Source organism: Colossoma macropomum, unplaced genomic scaffold (assembly GCF_904425465.1).
Source record: "Colossoma macropomum unplaced genomic scaffold, Colossoma_macropomum, whole genome shotgun sequence".
Classification (NCBI taxonomy): domain Eukaryota; kingdom Metazoa; phylum Chordata; class Actinopteri; order Characiformes; family Serrasalmidae; genus Colossoma; species Colossoma macropomum.
The window spans coordinates 31619677-31640182 of NW_023494793.1; the positions used below are offsets into that span (position 1 = coordinate 31619677).

Here is a 20506-nt window from a genome sequence, read left to right on the forward strand (position 1 = left end):
TCAGTAACCTTTTTATTGGAAAGCTAGAGTAATACATTCAGCATGTCTCCCCTGTTAGATAGGCTGGTAAAAGGTTTTGGCACAAGTCCTTTCACAGTACATCCTCATGTGAAACGTTTCTCAGCCATGTTTCCGGTTTATGTATAACCAATAAGGTGAGTCAACATTTTTGATAAAAACCTGCTTAATGATTGACTGAATCCACACTAGCCTCAAAGTTCACACTCTTTTTCTGCAGCATTTTTAAAATGACATCTACACCTGAGCTTGTAACGGGCACTGCGGAGCCTCAGCAGAATGGAAAGTTTAAACTGGAGATTCCTGATATTGTGGTGATAGTGGTGTACTTTGTGTTTGTTCTAGCGGTGGGAATATGGGTATGTTTAATTGTTCACTGGTTTTTGCTATGTTTGTGTGATTAAGATGGTAGATACACGGATGCATTATCCCTCCTATTTTTTTCCAAAGCATTCACATTTATATATGGTTTGGTTTAAATTTATGCAGTTTTTGTTTTTCATATTTTTTTTTTTTCTTCAAAGTCATCAATCAGGGCTAACCGTGGGACAGTTGGAGGATACTTCTTAGCAGGCAGATCCATGACATGGTGGCCAGTGAGTTTTTGCTAGTCTCTTTCTATTGTGCTACTCTGTATTGTGTACATCTGTCTTGTAATGCACATGCACTAGTAGTTATCCATTCATCTAGCTGCAGATGTGCACCAGGAAGTTTTTCTGTTTTCATTGCTCGTTTTCAGGCACAGTTGATCAAGAAGAAAGATATACATGCTAGAACTAGAGATAAAACAGTTTCCTGGTATTACAGTTTTGGTGATGATAGCCTTATGTGTGTATGTGTTAAAATACAGTAGCTATATTATAGAGTAATGCATGCAGGCCATTCATGCACACATTAGGCCTTTTCAGTCAAAGAGTACAGAACATAAACAGTCCTTTACTCAAGCTGTATATGAATGTTGTGAAAATCAAGTATGAATTTGGCTGCTCTGATATTTTATACACTCATAGATTGGTGCTTCTTTGATGTCCAGTAATGTGGGCAGTGGCTTGTTTGTTGGATTAGCAGGGACTGGGGCAGCAAGTGGAATCGCTGTTGGGGGATTTGAGTGGAATGTAAGTTGATGCAACTGCTCTATGTCCTGCACCTAACACTACACTGCTTTTACTATTAAGCTTACAAACAACTTGCACAGTCTTGTCTTAAAGGGGCATTCTGGCCTAAAACTAGCTTTTAATATGCTATTTGTTATGCAGTATTCTGTAACACAGTATTGCATCCCTCAGTGTCATTGGTTTGACAGAATTATTCTTTTTGTGTTTTCATCCATCAGTGTTTCTTCACTAAAATACCGAGCATGCATCATGCAAATATCATGCAACCATTGGGAGTCCTCCCCACAGTGATAAAGAAATACCAAAGATGAAATATCCTTTCTGGAAATACTGATTTCTGGCCTAGCCGTCTATAGACTAAGAAATACAGACGTCATGTTCGGCCATCTTCTGCATTCAGAAGGGGGTTAAACCTAAAAATCTCACTCTAGTAGCTTGTGACGCTGCTGTAGGAGGCGAACAAGCATGTTTACAATAGATGTAGCAATGATCACATTTTTTATTTTGGCCAAAGTGCACCTTCAATATATTTAGGAAACAACAACACTGATGGGAGTTTTGTGCTGTTTATGGTAGGCAGCATGGGTCCTTGTTGCCTTAGGCTGGATCTTTGTGCCTGTGTACATTTCTGCTGGAGTGGTCACCATGCCCGAATACCTGAGGAAGAGATTTGGGGGCCAGCGCATTCGAATCTACATGAGTGTGCTGTCTCTCATTCTCTACATCTTCACCAAGATATCAGTAAGGCTGACCTTTAGCCCATTAAAGGCCCAGGATTCCCCACTCTTACATGTTACATTTTACGTTACTGAATAATAGGCCCTGACATGTCATAAGCCTGGGAATTTAAGGGGTTAATGAATAGGACGTAATAACCTGTGACATACATGAGCCCCGAAATGTACTGCAGGTCTAAAGACTTTTCACTATTTTATTTTGCTCTGTCCAGACAGACATTTTCTCTGGAGCTTTGTTCATTCAGGTGTCGCTGGGTTGGGACCTGTACGTCTCCACTGTAGTGCTGCTTGTAGTCACAGCACTCTATACTATAGCTGGTAACTAATAACACATAACACACACTTTGCTATACAGCTAGTGCTTTTGCTGAAGAGGATCCATTAATTGCTGATGTTTTGTTGCAGGTGGGCTGACAGCCGTAATCTACACTGATGCCTTACAGACTGTCATTATGGTAGTCGGAGCATTTGCTCTCATGTTCATAGGTGAATTTCTTTTAGTAACTTACATTATATGGCTGAAAGTATGTGGACACATGATCGTCACACCTATATGAGCTTGTTGGACCTCTCATTACAAAACTATGTGTATTAATATGGAGTTGGCCTCCCTTTGCAGCTATAGCAGCCTCCACTTTTCTGGGGAGGCTCCCCACAAGATTTTGAAGTGTGCCTTTGGGAATTTGTGCCTCTTCAGTCTAAAGAGCATTTTTGAGGTCATACACTGATGTTGGGAGAGAAGGCCTGTCTCACAATCGATGTTCCAGTTCATCCCTAAGGGCTTTGTGTAGGCCACTGGAGTTTCTTCCACACAAACTCCTTTTTATAGAGTCTTCAGTGAATAGGATAAACCTTGTCTTTATGGACAGTGCTCTGTGCACAGGGGCACATGCTGGAACAGGAAAGGGTTTCCACAAAGTTGGAAGCATATAATTGTCTAAAATGTCTTTGTATGCTGTAGCAGTAACATTATCCTTTAGTGGAACTAAGGGGCCTAGCCCAAACCCTGACAAACAGCCCAGACCATTATCCCCCCTCCACCAAACTTCACAGTTGGCACTGTCCATTCCGGTAGGTATTGTTCTGCCAAACATCAGATTGCCAGATAGTGAAATGTTATTCCAGTGGTGGCTTATTTTTACACTACTCCAGCCAGCTGCATTGTGCATACTGATCTTAGACTTCTGTGTAGCTCGTCTGTCAAAACCCATTTCATGAAGATCCTGATGCACAGTTCTTGTGCTGATGTTGCTTTCAAAGGCAGTGTAGGGAGTGATGCAACAGAGGCCCCACTTTGAGAGTTTGCATGATTTACCGCTTCATGGCTGAGCTATTGTTGCTCCTAGATGCTTCCATTTCACAATAATAGCATCTGCTGAAAGGTGAAGATCTAGCAGGGCAGAAATTTCATGGACTGACTTGTGGCAAAGGTGGCATCCTATGACAGTGCCTGATTTAAATTCACTGAGCTCTTCCGTATTACCCATTCTACTGCCAATATTTGTCTATGGAAATTGCATGGCTGTGTGCTTGAATATATAGATAGCGTAGATAGTGTAGCTGATCGCAATAATTAAGAGAGGAGTCCATATCTTTTGGCAGTATTTTAAGGTAGTCAGACAGTCTATAAGAACAGGCTATTGTTATGAAAGCACAAATGAAATGTACACTTTATATATTAAATAATACTGACTATTAGGGATGCACCAAAATTTCAGCCACCATATATTTTCTGGTCAAATATTGCACTTACAGTTTTCATTCAAACAAGGAAGGAAGGCCAAAAACAGCAAAATATTAAATATGCCTACAATGTAGTGTATAAATCTAACCCTTATTAAATAAAGTAATTGGTAATGAAAATGATTAAAAACACTGTTCAGTTTTCTTTGCTTTACTGCAAGTCAGCTCAGTGGTGTTCTTTTTTTTAGCATTAACCCATTCAGTGAAATTCTTTAATGGAAACAATATAATACTGAGTAACACGATATCTTTTGGTAATAAACTTTTGAACCTCTTGTTTTTAAAGTTACTTCAGTCATGTACAGTCAGATCCTGAGGTCTTTGGCTGTTTCTTCTCTCAATGACAAACACTAAAGTGACTTGCATGCTAATATGTGCACCTGCTGAAGAAACTCCAGACTGCAAGGTCCATGTGTTTATTTAAAAAAAAAGAGGTCTTTTCCATCATTATAGAGGAGGCGCTCAGGAATTTAGCTTTAGATGGCTTTTTAAAACAATAACATTATATTTTATTTATAATAATGTATACTTTTATATATATGTATTATATAAATATTAAACATTATTTAAATGAGTCCTCTAGTTCTCTGAGTCTTTCCCAATCTGGTGATTATTACTTTGAAGCATTATTATTATGTTATTTCAAATGTAATAAATCATTTTCATTTACTAAATGAAAACTCACTCAGTCAGAAAAATGGGTTCTTTTATACATACATACGTGCGTGTGTGTGTGTGTGTGTATATATATATATATATATATATATATATATATATATATATATATGTATATATACCCTACTGAACATCTCTTTCTTAACTAGTAACGCTCTGCATTCTTTCCCTTAACAGCTTTTGCTAAAGTGGGCTGGTATGAGGGTCTGCTGGAGCAGTATGGAAAAGCTGTGCCTGCAATCACTGTTCCTAACACTACATGCCACCTCCCACGACCAGATGCCTTTCATCTCTTCCGCGACCCGGTGACAGGGGACTTGCCCTGGCCGGGGCTGCTCTTCGGACTGACCGTACTGGCTACATGGGTGTGGTGCGCTGACCAGGTAAACCACCCAGCATCTGTCACTTTTGAAGGTTGGATCTGTGTCTAAGATTTTATCTCATAAACCCCTGAAGGAACATTCTTCAGTTCCCCACACTTACACTACAAAGTGTATATATGAGTTCCACAGTAAATAAAGGGTCATTTATAATACCTGCTAAATAAGAAGTCTAAGGATTATTAACTGAACAATGAGCCTAGGGTTTAAGGAGTTAACATACTGGAAAAAATACAACATAAAATATTAAATGTACCATGAACTTTTGAACAGGATATATTTTATGTTTTATTTTCCCCTATTATGTTACATTCAGCAAATTAGCAGTTGTGCATTAAAATGTGCAGAAGTGTGTTAACTTATTTTCACACATCAACAAAACGTGTCACTTGACTGCATATGACTTGAGGACTATTTCTTAAAAGGCAATGTTAGGACCAGAGGTAAAGATACTTCAGTTGTGATCCACCCATCCCTACTAACAACAGTGCAACTTAACAACCCACTTGTTATTCTGGTAGAGTATTTGTTATGAATACATTAAGCCAGTTCTTTTCAATTCAAAACTTTAGAGCAGAAAAGCTCTTTTTACCTGATAAACAGGCTAAGCTCTGGGCTGGTTTGAAGCCGGTGCTCGGTGCATGTACATAACGTGTCATACAAGTTACTACAGACTGTCTAGTCACTAATAAGGGTCTTCTGCAACAAGCACAGATTGGTGATCCTATTGTTCCTGCTCTTAAACTTAGCAAATAAAAACTGCACTAAAATTTGCAGAAAAATAGCATGTTTAAGTTTGTTCCCTCATGAGGGTGTGTTAAATTATTTTTAGGTACAAAATCAACAAGACCTAATTTGAGGGTGTTCAAACTTTTGTGTACGGTTGTATGTCCATCCACCATCATCTGACACAAGTTACTTGAAAATCTTGCTTTAATTGCGCATATGTTTTATTCTGCTCTTACAGATGTATGCAAATGTCTAGGCACCCTGGTCAAATGACATTTGTTGATTTTAAGTGAAAATAAGTTAACTCAAATGCTACAGAGAACACATTTCTGCACATTTGAAGACACAGTCACTGTTTATCTGCTGAATTTTACATAAAAAGCATAAATTTGGTTATGGCACTATTCATATTTTATGTTTTATGTATGTCCAAGATTTTAAACTCAGCAAATAAACTGAAATTGTTCTCTAGAAATTGCAGATAAATGCCATATCAATCAATCAATCAAATTGCAAAACATGTAAAACTTGTCACCTTTTGCACACCGTGGGTAATAGTAATATTTCAATTTAGATAGTACAAATGTTCTCCTTTTTATGTGCACAAGACTCACACTTTTAAAAGTGTAGGTATCTGTATTAATATTGGGAGACTAACCTCTGTCTTACTGAAAGAAAATCACTGGTATTCCCCGTCTCTAGTTGTTAGTCTGCTGGGAAGCAGTTTATCAAGCCAGACAGCACAGTTTCCTGCTAAGAGCAATTAATGTTAATATTGCTGTGACTTACCTTTGCCCTATGCCGCTGCTGTGTTACTATCTGCAGGTAATAGTGCAGCGGTCCTTGTCTGCCAAAAACTTGTCGCATGCCAAAGGTGGCTCTGTGCTGGGAGGCTACCTGAAGATCCTTCCCATGTTCTTCGTTGTCATGCCTGGCATGATCAGCAGAGCACTCTACCCAGGCACGTCTAATTGATTTGAGACATACACCGACTAGCCACTTCATTAACTATACCTCCTTGTTTCTACACTCGTTGTCCATTTTATCAGTTCCACTTACCATATATGTGCAGTTTGTCATTCTACAATCACAGACTATAGTCCATCTGTTTATCTACATACACTGTCAGCCTCCTTTTACCCTGTTCTTCAATATTCAGGACCCCCACAGGACCACCACAGAGCACGTATTATTTGGGTGGTGGATAATTCTCAACACTGCAGTGACACCAATGTGGTGGTGGCTCTGCTGTGTCTGATCCACTCGTACCAGCACAACACACACTAACACACCATTGAAGGGGGCTAACACCACATCAGTGTTATTGCAGTGCTTTGAATGATCAACCACCCAAATAATACAAACAGGTGGTTCTGTGGGGGTCCTGACCATTGAAGAACAGGGTAAAAGGGGGCTAAGAAAGTACATAGAGAAATAGATGGACTACAGTCTGTAAGTGTAGAACTACAAAGTGCACCTATATGGTAAGTGGAGCTGATAAAATAGACAATGAGTGTAGAAACAAGGAGGTGTACTGAAGTGGTCAGTTGGTGTAGTATCTACTAACCTCTACCAAGATGCTAACAGAACGGTAATTTTTTTTGTCTATTCATGGTAGATGAGGTGGGCTGTGTGGATCCTGATGAGTGCCTTAGAATCTGTAAAGCTGCTGTAGGCTGCTCTAACATTGCCTATCCTAAACTGGTGGTGGAGCTCATGCCAGTAGGTATGGCTGCCTTGTGTTCTTGTAATTATATTAGTCTGATCAGTGCACTTCAATGTCTGTATCTCTAACACTGTTAATACAGAAATACATCCATAGATGTGACACCTGTTTCAGTATGAAGTAGTCATTATGTACTAACATAATCGTAATGCAGATTTATTAGAGGTCGGGATTTTGGAATTCCAGTACAAATTTTGGATTTTGGAATTGTATAGAGGTGTAATATAAGGAATTTGGATTTTGCAGTTCAATTTATTTTTTTTAATGGTGTTATGGGTGTGATAATAATTCATATTAATAAGAGGTACTGGTGCAAATTTGGGTGGATGGCACATTAATAAATTAATTGAAGCTCCAGGCTCCTGAGTGGCACAACCATCTAGCAGGGGTGTAAAGAGTACTGAAAATCCCTACTCAAGCACAAGCACTGTTACTGTAGTGATAATTTACTCAAGTACAAGTATTAGTAAATAAAATTACTCAAGTAAGAGTAAATGAGTAGTTCATTAAAAAACTACTTAAGTACTGAGTTACTTAGTTACTTTTTCGTATTTCCGCTGTCACAACCTGAACATATTTCTGAGCTGACTCAGCTACATCACTGGAAATAATCTGTACAGAAAAACATTAAAGCAAAACATGATAATATGTGGGAAAAAGTTCTGAGAGCTCAGACTGATCACAGTCTGCTCTGCTAGGGCACATTTACACACCTTTCTGTGAGCTGTGTAAGGAAAAAGGTTTACATTAAATTGCATGCATTTCATGGTTAGACGATTATATAAAACGTCCTAGTTTATCTGTTTCCAGTAAAGTATTTTAGAATCCCTGAAAGACGGTGCAGAGGGTGTTACTGTTTAATTAAGTTCATTTAGAAGAAAAAAAAACTGTAAATTTATGAGTAGATTGCTTAATTAATAATGTAATTTTAGTGAGAGTCCTGCTGCCCATCAGAACATTTCTACCATTAAAAACAGCAGCAACATCAGCAACTAACCCAGCTTTGATTTTTACTGTAATATATTTCACCAGTAATCATGCTGATCACTTCATACAGAATCAGACATTATTACTGCATTAGACAGTTAAACAGCTACACAGCCTCTCACAGTTAAAGACAAACACCGAGGCAGAGAGAGAGAAACAGACAAACAGAGAGAGAGGAGAGAGAGAGAGAGAAAGGAAGAGAGAGACAGAGGAAGAGAGAAAGGAAGAGAGCGAAAGAGAGAGAGATAGAGAGAGAGGAAAAGAGGAAGAGAGAAAGGAAGAGAGAGAGAGGAAGAGAGAGACAGAGGAAGAGAAAAAGGAAGAGAGAGCGAGAGAGAGGAAGAGTGAGGGGGGGAGAGAGAGAGAGAGAGAGAGAGAGAGAAAGAGAGAGAGGGAGGGGAGGTGGGGAGAGATCAGATCAGGCCAGTCAGCTTAAAGAATGACAGCGTGACAGAATCACTGTCCAGTGTTTATGTTTATGAAGATCCTGTATTAGACTAGATTTCTTGTCTCACAGCCGTAAACAACCGTTTATCTCCAAAACGACAGCTAAACTAGGCTGTATAAATGGGTAAACTGTAGGCTGTGGGCGACACCTGTTAACTAAAGCAGCTGACAGACACTTGTAATAAAATATGCACAGCATATTTCAAGTTTAATAAACAGAAGTATTATAGCATGGTACCTGTTTAGTTCACATCAGCTAGCTCGGCTAATGCTGCCTCAGTCGAGTAGAGCTGTGAAAGCGGATCTCAGCAGGTTTTGTGTTTGGCCGCTGATAATAACGCTGTTTTCTTTAGTTCATGTGAAAACGAACAAAGATGATGTGCTGGTTCAGTTCTCCTGTGTCCTCCTCCACTAAACTGGACATCTCTGTAGTGTTTTTCCTGCTGGAGCTGCTGTTTTTTGATTGGTGAATCTTTTAAATTTAACTGCACGTCGTTCATATTGATTTTGATCATATTGATTCAATAATAATTTATTTTTACTCTGTAACGTTATGAAAATTAAAGTAGCGAAGTAAAAGTATTTCATTAAAAATTAACTCAAGTAAGAGTAAAAGTACTATGATTTAATTCTACTCCAAAAAGTACCGTTACAGGAAAAACTGTACTCAATTACAGTAACGAGAGTAAATGTAATTCGTTACTTACACCTCTGTGCAAAAAAAGTTATTTTGGCTAGTGAAGTCATCTTAAATCTACTTGATATATCGAACATTTCTCATTTTGAAATTTATTTAAGAACATTATACCATTATTGAAGTAGTTTCAACAGCACTAAGCCAAGCAGCTAGCCTAACACTATCACTAACTTAACTTTTATTTGTATCAACATTAATGTAATTTAGGAACAAAACATCAAGTCAAAGTCAATAAAAGTTCAAGATGTGCACTATCTAAGGTTTCTTTTGTTGAAATTGAAAAAGCATCATTACTGAGTGGCGACAAAACAGGCTAAAATGATTAAATGTTTAGGTCTGAAATGCAAAATCCACATTATACTGGCGTAGATATGATGGCAAAGGTAGATAAATCCTCAGAAGACACATCCTCCAAGTTTCTACTGAGTTCTCCTTGAATACTCTTAACGCACTCGCAAAAGTCAGATTCATCTGCTCGAGAAAGGAGTCCAAAGCAAAACCAACAATACAAAATGTTCTTCTGCACATTTCATGCAATTACACACTTTCACCAGAGGGGTCCCCAAATCCCCAAAACTTACATAGTGCAGCTTTATTCTGACAGTAGTTTATTTTATACTGTTTCTGTTTGTCCATTCATCATAAAATTTTACCACAATGTTAGTGGTTGCTGGTGCTCCACATACGGAGCCTTGGCTTCTCAGACATATGAAAATATATTTCTATATTTTACCAATTTGAACATATTGCTTCTTTCAGAATTGGGAGTTGGGAGAGAGTAGTCAGATATTCATATTTATTCCCACACCTTTAAAACGTCATAAAGCCAAAATAGATGGTTGTTTCTCGTAGTTATATAACTGTAGGCATACTCTGTTTACCTAGTTTTACTTATAAATCACTGTAGGAAGGCTGTAGCCTGCTGACCTCAGTTTCCCCACTTTTCAGACCACATTTTCACCCCTGATTAGAGGTTAGGATTTTGGTATTTCTTTACAAAGCAAGGTTAGCAAACTCTGCATTATCTACATTAATGACCAAATATTTTGCATATTCTTTTCTTTCTTTTCACCCTCTTTTTTTCCATATATTCTTGGCAGGTATGCGAGGGCTGATGATTGCGGTGATGATGGCGGCTCTGATGTCCTCCCTCACCTCCATATTCAACAGTAGCAGCACCCTCTTCACCATGGACATCTGGCAGCGCATAAGACGCCAGGCCTCTGAGAGGGAGCTCATGGTCGTAGGCAGGTAGGAACACTCCGCGTTATGTAGTGACACGTCTGTACAGCAGTGATGAACATACCATTTGTTTTTATCAGTAACTGTAGTGTCTTCTGTTGGCGCCACCAAAGTCTCAAGTATATGTTATGAAATGCACAACAGTTTTGAAACCTTGAGGAGAGATTTACTCAGATAAAGAAGGAAAAAAATGGGATCACTATAATAAAACATCAGTAAGGATATTAATTTACTGATAATTCATATAACAATAATTCATATAATTACTGAGGCCAAGTTTCTTCATAAGTCTTTTTTAGGGCTCAGAAAAACAAGTTTTCCACACTTTAAAAAAAAAAAAAAACGATTTTGATTTAGTATGTAAACATGGTTTAAAGTTTCAGATCAGTCCATACAACCCATATAAGGAAAAGAAGTTTACTTTCATTTGTCACAAACACCAGTGCATTTACACACAACTGCCTATACAGCATTTTAGCTCCACCCATTCACATTAAAACTATAAGGAATGTTTCAGGCTGGACTTTTTTTTTGAAAAGAGCACAATACAGGGCATCTAATACGAACAAAGCCCATGTACACATATTGCTCTTGAAAGCACAGTAACAAGAACAACATGTTTAATAAGGGATAAACAACAGTTGGAAAACATCTATACATGGACTCCTTTTTTATTTTCTTTTATTTTCTTTTTTGTTTTCTTTTTATTCTTTTAATCCTTCCAAAACTGCTTTTCTGTAAAGCTGTTTTGAGACAACACTCGTTATAAAAAGTGCTATACAAATAAATGTTGTTGTTGTTGGTCATGTAAAAATGAATGATGACGAATGATGAATGACGTTTTTGTGACATAAACCCACACAAAAGTGGAAAAAGACAAAATACATGACAAATGTAATTGAATATATAAACATCTTAAAAGGGTACTATTTTATCATAACTTTTTTAGTTATTTTTGAATGTAATTTCATAATTTTATTCTATTTTATACCTATTTATTTTACCTATTTATTCTAATTACCTATATGGTAATTCTTCCCATTTTGATTTTATATTATTAATTTTATTACAAATGAAAACATGAGTAACTCTTTACATTGTGCAAAAATGTTATGATGAATGGAGCAATAGAAATTTTGAAAAACAATTACACTTATAGATACTGATATATATATTAAGGTAAGAATGTTTTTCCTTCTCCTGTAAAGTTATTAATTTACCTCACAATGTAAAGTTTTTATACAACAATGTTATGCTGCGTCTCCATGATCAGGATCAAGCCTATTGTTCCTACAGTCTGTTCTTGTGTACATCCACAGGGTGTTTGTTTTATTGCTGGTAGTTGTGAGCATCTTATGGATTCCAATCATCCAGTCAGCCAACAGTGGACAGCTTTTTGACTACATTCAGGCCATAACCAGTTTCTTGGCTCCTCCCATCACTGCAGTGTTTCTTATGGCCATCTTCTGGGGACGAGTGAATGAACAAGTACGTTATCCACCCTGCAGTGCAGATTACTATATTGATGACATCATCTCGTCAGTGTGCTTTGTTCTAGTAGTGGGCGATACTTCAGTTCATCCAGTATACCATCTGAAATTCATCTTAAGCAATGGGTTTTGTCATTACTGTTACACCAGTATTTCACAAATAAGTGCAAATAATGCAACATATATACAACATATATACAGTGCAAAGCACGTAAATTCTCTCACCTTGAAACCTTGTTTCTGTTCTTATTATTTTGCCTAAGAAAATTTTTTTAGATTAAATTCAGTTGTTAAACTGAACTCCCTTAATAATACGCCATCATTAATATACAAAAATAGGTTTACTTAAGCATCCAAAGTGGTTTTATTAATACATTAATACACTATACTATGAATATAGAAACTGTCAGATTTTTTTAACACCCACTACTATTTTATTCTCACTGAGTTAATCATAGTGTAATACAATCTACTAATGACTTACTGTTGAAATTCCTTATACTGATAGTTTAACTAAGGAAGTACGTTTTAAAGTACATTTTCTTTAACATTTTTTTTTAACAAGTGCTCAATGTGAACTGTGTTCCCTAATTAGGCCGTGTGTTTAACTCTGCAGGGTGCATTCTGGGGTCTGATGGTGGGTCTAGTTATAGGGGTCACACGAATGGTATTGGAGTTTGCTTATGGCACCCCTTCCTGTGGGGAGAAGGACTTGCGGCCGGATCTTCTGAAAGACGTGCACTACCTCTACTTTGCTCTCATTCTGCTAGCTCTGACAGGCCTGGTCATTATTGTAGTGAGCCTCTGCACTGCCCCCATTCCAGACCAACATGTAAGGATTTCTCACCCTCTCCACACACACACACACACACACACACACACACACATACACACACATACACACATATTGCCAAATGTATTATGTGCAAGGTGTCTTAGAACAAGGTACTATGATAACAAAATTATATTACAGATTTATATTAAGTATTTTAGAGCATTTCTATTGGTCTATTCATCCATTCATCAAAATGTTTATATAATGTGACATTGTATGAATGTACAATGTAATATAATGTAGCTGGCATTTTCATATATAGATGGCATACTGGGTATTGTTTAGTATCGGTGTCAGGCCAAGATTAGCGGAAAATCTCATGAGTGGCATGACCATCTAAGCATTCTAATGTCAAGAGATGGCAAGTTCGATTCCCGCCCATACCACCATCGACAGGAGGCTGCAGAGCAACTGGTCTCGCCCTCACCCCATAACTCAACACAGTGTGAGTTAGTTGTCAGTTAGTGTTTTCTCATCCAAACATGTTGAGCTGTTTGAAAAGAAGCTGGCTTCATGTGTCTCGGAGGAAGCCATCACCCTTACAATATTGATAGTATTGTGTGATGGGGAAAGACCTCACTAGAGGGATATGAAGTTGGACTAAATTGGGGAGAAAATTGTGGAAAAATGGCAAAAAAAAAAAAGAATGAATTCAGTCCTATAACAAATCTATCGTAGAATACCACACACTCACATCGTGTGATGCCATATTGTTAGCTGTGTATTTGGTCCTGTAGAGTATTAGAGTGTTTGAGTAGTTTCAGTATTAAAATTAAGTTCTTAAGTGAAGTGCTTCTGTTAATTTTAAAGCTTACTCATATTTAAAAACAAAAAATATTGCATTCTATTGGCATGAAACAGAAGATTGTAATATCAGTATTGGCACAGAAAAACAAAAGTGGTATTGTGATACTGGTTTTGATATGAGCATTCTATCGTCGAGATCGCAAGTTCGATCCCTGTCCATACCACCACTGACAGGAGGCCACAGAGCACAACTGGCCTCGCTCTCACCCCATAACTTAACACAATGCTAGCCAGCATGGGTGTCTGTTTGTTGACATAACAGAATGGTCAGCTCATCAAAGCATGTTGAGCTGTTGAAAAGCTGTTTGAAAAAAGAAGTTGGCTTCACCTGTCCTGGAGGAAGCCTTCACCTTCCAATGCTGGTAGTATTGTGTGATGGGGAAAGACCGAGCTAGAGGGACAGGAACTTGAACCTGACTAAACTGGGGAGAAAAATAGGGAAAAACCTCACTGGATCTTATATCAGAGGGAAAAAATTAATCCAGTCCTGTAACACCTATCCTAAAATAGCACACACTCACATTGTGTGATGTCAAATTATTAGCTGTGTATTTCTTCCTGTGGAGTATTAGAGTGTTTGAGTAGTTTCAGCATTAAATTAATCCTTAATTGAAGTGCTTAGGTTCATTTTATAGCTCAGTAGTAAGTAAGTAAGTAAAGTTTATTTATATAGCGCTTTTTACAACAGGTGTTGTCACAAAGCAGCTTTACAAGGATATGAGCATTACAAAAAGAAGTCCGGGTCCGAGCCCCCATGAGCAAGCCAGTGGCGACAGTGGCAAGGAAAAACTCCCTAAGAGAAACAGGAAGAAACCTTGAGAGGAACCAGGACTCAGAAGGGGAACCCATCCTCCTCTGGTCGACACCGGATAGTAAACATTGTTAGTATAAAGTATTATAGTACAAAAACAGGGTAAAACGTGAAGGAAACAATTAATTTGAATAGTTCAGTTCATGCAGCAGAAGCAGCAGCATCAGTGGGGGCAGGTTGTGAGGGTGAGGTTTGCACGGTGAGCAGTGGCACCCGATCAAGGCAGCAGAGGCAGCAGCATCAGCAGCAGGATGGGCAGCTGTTCAACTCGGCAAAAGAAAGAGAGGAAAAACACAGTCAATGGGTGATTGATTAATTTGAATTAGTTTGAATGATTGATTGGTTCAAGTGAATAATTTTGAATAGTTCATGCAGCAACAGCAGTAGTATCAGTGGGGTCAGGTTGTGAGGGTGAGGTTTGCACGGCGTTGTACAGCAGGAGGCTCAATGTTGGTAACCCGGTCCAGAGGGCTGGCGAGCAGTGGCACCCGATCGAGGCAGAAAAGGCAGCAGCATCAGAACGCACAGGATGGGCAGCTGTTCAACTCGGCGAAGAAAAGAAAGGAAAACACATAGAGAGGAAAACACACAGAGTCAGTTCTGTAATGGGTGACCGATCACAAATTACAGTGTTAGCAGAGACTCTGGCAGGTATAGAACTAACAGGGAAAACTAATTACCAAAGGCTTGAATATACAAGTAGGTTTTTAGCCTAGACTTAAAGACTGAGGCTGTGTCTGAGTCCCGAACATTAACAGGAAGACTATTCCAAAGCTGGGGGGCTTTGTATGAGAAAGCTCTGCCCCCTGACGTAACTTTATTAATTCTGGGTACTAATAGTAAGCCAGCACCTTGTGATCTAAGTAGGCGGGATGGTTCATAGTGAGAGAGAAGTTCACTCAGGTACAGCGGGGCGAGTCCGTTTAGTGCTTTATAAGTCAGCAAGAGAATTTTATAATCAATCCGAAATTTTACTGGCAACCAGTGTAAGGCTGATAAAACTGGGCTGATATGGTCAAACTTTCTGGTTCTAGTAAGAACTCTGGCTGCAGCGTTCTGGACTAGCTGAAGCTTGTTAAGGCTTTTGCTGGGACATCCAGCCAGCAGGGCAATACAGTAATCCAGCCTTGAAGTAATAAATGCATGAACTAACTTTTCTGCATCCTGTAGAGATAATGCATTTCTCAATTTAGCAATATTGCGAAGATGCAGGAAGGCTGTTCTAGTAATATTAGTTATATGTGTGTCGAAGGACAGATCAGGGTCTATAATGACACCAAGGTTTTTTACATATGAGCTTGATGCAACTGAGAAATTGTTAAGTTTAAGTGTTAGATTAGACAGTTTGTTTCTGGCTGCTTTTGGACCAAGAAGCAGAACCTCTGTTTTATCTGAGTTTAGAAGGAGAAAGTTACTCGACATCCAGTCCTTTATGTCTTGTATACAGGCTTCAATCTTGCTAAGTTTAATTCTATCATCTGGGTCGCTTGTTAAATATAACTGAGTGTCATCGGCATAGCAGTGGAAGTTTATGCCGTGTCTACTGATAATGGTGCCCAGTGGTAGCATATATAAAGTGAATAATACAGGTCCTAAAACAGAGCCTTGTGGAACACCATATTTTACTTTTGTGAGAACAGATGATTCACCGTTTATATTAACAAACTGATACCGATCAGTGAGGTAGGACCGGAACCAGGAAAGAGCTGTTCCTGTTACCCCTACAAGGTTTTCTAGTCTGTCTAGTAAGATAGTGTGGTCTATTGTGTCAAATGCCGCACTAAGATCGAGGAGGACTAACAAGGACACATGATCTTGGTCAGAAAATAATAATAGATCATTTACAATTTTTACTAGTGCTGTTTCTGTACTATGATGTGGCCTAAAACCAGATTGGAATTTTTCATGTATTTGATTCCTATGTAAAAAGGAGCTTAACTGTTTTGCTACAACTTTTTCCAAGATCTTAGATATAAAGGGGAGATTCGAGATGGGTCTATAATTTGAAAGTTCGCATGGATCGAGGTTCGCTTTCTTAATCAGAGGTCTAATTACTGCTAGTTTAAGAGATTTTGGGATGTACCCAAGGCTAAGAGAAGAGTTTATTATTGACAGAATAGGCTTGGTTATTTCTGGCAGAATTTCCTTGAGTAAACCTGTAGGAATCGGATCTAGCATACAGGTAGATGATTTCGCGGAAGAGACTATTTTAAATAGTTCATTTTCTTGGAGTAAGGTAAACGATTCCAGCCTCTCTGCAGGAATATTATAATATTTTCAAGGTTGAGGCTGGCATTATGGGGAAGCAGGTTTCTAGAGTTTAATTGCGTATTCTGAATTTTCTGCCTAATTTTTTCAATTTTATCACTAAAGAAATTCATAAAATCGTTGCTGCTATAGGCTGATGGCATCTGGGGTTCACTAACTGTTTTGTTCTCTGTTAGTTTAGAGATTGTGCTGAAAAGTAATCTAGGATTATTCTTATTGTTTTCTATGAGAGAGGAGAGATAAGCTGAGCGTGCTGTAGCAAGTGCTTGTCTATAGTCTGTAAGGCTCTCCTTCCAGGCGGACTGGAACACTTCTAGCTTAGTCAGGCGCCATTTACGCTCAAGTTGTCTGGCGTTCTGTTTTAAAGCCCGAGTGTTGTCATTATACCAGGGGGCGAGTTTTTTCTGCCTTACTATTTTACTTTTTAATGGGGCCACACTATCTAGAGTAGATCGAAAACTATTCTCTAAGAGCTTGGTCATAGCATCTAGCTCAGTAGGATTAGATGGACAGATGAGAGCGGCTGATAATTTAGGAAGGTTTCTAATAAAGCCACCAGCTGTGGAGGGAGTTATTGTCCGCTTGACACAATAACATGGTGATGAACGCACATTACCACTAAAGTGAATTTCGTAAGAGATTAAGTAATGGTCAGAGACTGCTGTGCTCTGGGGGAGAATGGCTAAGTTATCTATGTTTACACCAAAAGTCAGTATTAAGTCTAGAGTGTGGTTGTGGTAGTGTGTGGGCCCCTTTATGATTTGGGTGAAACCTATGGAGTCTATGATAGATATAAATGCCTTGCTTAGTGCATCTTGGGGATTGTCTAAATGGATATTAAAATCTCCGACAACTATTATTTTATTTGAAAGCGTTATTAGACTTGATAGAAACTCAGAGAATTCCTGTAAGAACTGAGAATACGGCCCTGGTGGCCTGTAGACTGTAATTAGTGTAAAGGAATTTTTATGTGTTCCTTGATCACTTATATTAAGAAAAAGGACTTCAAAAGAAGAGAATGTATAGCCTACTTTCTGCCTCACGCCTAAAGCTTTAGTATTTAAAGAAAAAAAATATTGAATCCTATTGTCACAATGCAGAAGGTTTCAGTATCAGTGTTTGTACAGAAAACAAAAGTGGTATTGTGTTACTGGTTTTGATATGACAGTGATGATATGTGATTCCCTCTATGTAATAAGAATTTTCTAAGCCTAACCCTAACCTTAACCTCAGTCACCAAAAGTTGAAAGAATAAAACTTTTGTTTTTGAAGATAAGAGCTTGTGTTTAAAAAACACAACACGTTTGCTGGTCCTAATTAGTTAGCTTACAATATATTAAACAATAATGTCCACTGTGACATTTATTCACACCAATGAACCTACACTTCTCTGCAGCTTATTCGTTTAACCTGGTGGACAAGATACAGCAAGGAGCAGCGTGTAGATCTGGAGGATCCGTGGGCAACCCCACCTGCAGCAGAAGACCCCAACCCTGCTGGCTCTGACTCACAGCTGGAGCAGGACAGGCCTTCGTGCTGGAGGCGTGTGGGAATGTGGCTGTGTGGGCTGTCTGAAGCACCCGGGCCGAAGCTAAGCTCAGCTGAAAAGCAGGCTCTGGAGAAGAAGCTGACCAGCATTGAGGAAAACCACATCTGGAAAAATGTTTGCAATATTAATGCCGTCATTCTGCTCACTGTTAATGTGTTTCTTTGGGGCTACTTTGCTTGAGAATAACAATTAGAAATACATGGCAAATATCTGCTTTACTGGGTGTTTTGGGTCACTTTCAAGAGTACCTGAGCCATGATAATAGATAAAACACTAGAATATACAGTACTGTACATATGAAATAAGACTGACAAATCAAAATCATTAATCTTAATGGCAGTTATTTTCTAAGATGTCCATAATACTTAATAAAAAAAAATGCAATGTACACAACTAGCACAGACATATTAATTCCACACTACATGTCTGTGCACACAAAGGCCCAATCCAATTTCACCCCTTGCCCCTACCACTTAGCCCATACCCCTTCGTTTTATGTGTTCAGGCCCAGGGGGTAGGTTGTCCCGATTTGTGTTGAGATAGAGGGGTAGGGCAAATGTTAGGGCTACATGGCCCTCCAAATGGAGGTTTTTCAGAGGCACACAAACAGAGTGTTATGAGAAAAAAAGAAAAACCGGCAAAATGGCTGCCCAAGTGGTCAAAGAAATTCACAATTGTAAGTATGTTCTCTGTTATAAAATTCGATAACCATTGTATTGTCTTAGTTTAATGTCGTTTCAATGTATTATGGTCCTTTTCGTCATAACAAGCATAAAAATTCGCTAATAGTATGCTGATGTCTTGATAGATAGCTAGCTAATTTTCCCGTTCCACCTTAAATAGTCCAGCAGTACTGACGCCTGAAGCACCAGAATGTAACTGCTGCTCCATTTAAGGGGGAACAGGAAAATTCAAACAAGAAGCTTGCGAATAGCTGACTTCAGCTTGATATCCCTGAAGACTTAGGGGTGGGTGATAATAAATAATTATCGCATCCACCTCTTTGAAGGCATAGGATTCTCTAAATGTAACTAAAGCCCAGCAGTGAGGTTGCTGAACTTTACCCTCCTTTGCTATCACTGCAGACTGGCAGGGTTGCCTGCAGAGCACCGCTAGTAGCCTAGTAGTGAAGTAATGCTCTTCTGTATTTGTGGGTTGTCCCATTTCTTAGGGGAAGATTTCAACCACTACCCTTCGTGACTCAGTTCCAAGGGGCAACATGACACTCAAAAACAAGGAGTAGGGGTAAAAATAAGAAACGGGATGGGCCAAAATGCTAAAATGTAAGCATTTGGCATTAATGATTGTTTAAACCTTTCTCTCTAATTAATCTGTAACTACAGAAGTACCTTTTTCCTGAAAGTTAAGTCTAACTGTAAAAAAAACATGTAATCTAGTAATATACACAATTTATTTCTATTCACAGCCTACAAAAGATTTACAAACAGCCTTTGCTGGTCATTTATCCTGTTTATACCTGTACAGAGGAGCTACATCAGTAAATTACTCCACATATTACTATAAGCCTGTTATGCATTTTTTTCAAAGACCAGATGAAAATACATATCACTAAATTAAAATGTTGACTTGTGTTTGGTAATGGAGCAGCTAAATCAGAAAAATGCTAATAACTGATTCTGTTGAAAAAAATTAGTAACATTTTGGCGAATAATTCATTTGTTTACTGTGCAGAAAATAAACATTTTGTAAACAACAAATGTGCTAAACTTTATCGTATTTAAAATGTAGTCAAATAAAGATTATTTCTGCTTTAAACCCAAGAAAAAATGTGTTTTTGTAAAAATAATTTTCTGACATATGGCAGTGCATAATTTTAACTTTCTTTGGTTATCAATGAGCTTCACACAACTTCATTAACATGTACAAACACTGTATGCTGCAGTCAGTCAAATTCTGACTCCATGTTCACACACGTCATGCTGTGTCCTAAACTACATCAACAAGTCTTCATGTCCTTATTGAAGACCTTGGGCACGGTTTGAGCGGCTTGAGAGATGTTTTGAGGACGTATTTACAGAAAACAGACTTGTTTTGTGATCATTGATTCCTAGTGTTTGTTAAAAATGTTAGCCTCATAGCTCCAGTGCTAACCTAAAGAAGCACCAAATGTCTTGGCTGATTGGCTACTTCTGGGATAAGTGGAAAATTGTGCAAATTTAATTTGTCACAGAAGGATTCCTTTCATGTTTTGAGAATATGCTTCTCAAGGGCCAATTTCATTCTACAAGC

At 38.4% G+C, this 20506-nt stretch overlaps 1 protein-coding gene across 2 annotated transcripts; it reads left to right on the plus strand.

The window, feature by feature from the left end:
- The first annotated feature begins 233 nt into the window (after window positions 1-233).
- slc5a9 (solute carrier family 5 member 9) lies at window positions 234-18474 on the plus strand. Of its 2 annotated transcripts, XM_036579184.1 has the most exons (13): window positions 249-377; window positions 543-614; window positions 1029-1133; window positions 1710-1874; window positions 2083-2188; window positions 2276-2356; window positions 4466-4671; window positions 6223-6358; window positions 7016-7123; window positions 10355-10505; window positions 11816-11984; window positions 12603-12818; window positions 18104-18474. In XM_036579184.1, the coding sequence occupies exons 1-13, from the start codon at window positions 249-251 to the stop codon at window positions 18434-18436; spliced, it is 1977 nt and encodes a 658-aa protein (XP_036435077.1). In that variant the 3' UTR covers window positions 18437-18474. The 2 variants fall into 2 exon arrangements, with proteins under 2 accessions (XP_036435078.1, XP_036435077.1); XM_036579185.1 differs by lacking the exon at window positions 1710-1874 and having other exon boundaries at window positions 234-377.
- The last annotated feature ends 2032 nt before the right edge of the window (window positions 18475-20506 follow it).

Coding starts and splice junctions, on each gene's coding strand:
- slc5a9 (XM_036579184.1), top strand. CDS start 249: ATGACATCTACACCTGAGCTTGTAACGGGCACTGCGGAGCCTCAGCAG. Junction 378..542: donor TTCTAGCGGTGGGAATATGG/GTATGTTTAATT, acceptor TTTTCTTCAAAG/TCATCAATCAGGGCTAACCG. Junction 2,357..4,465: donor ATTTGCTCTCATGTTCATAG/GTGAATTTCTTT, acceptor TTCCCTTAACAG/CTTTTGCTAAAGTGGGCTGG.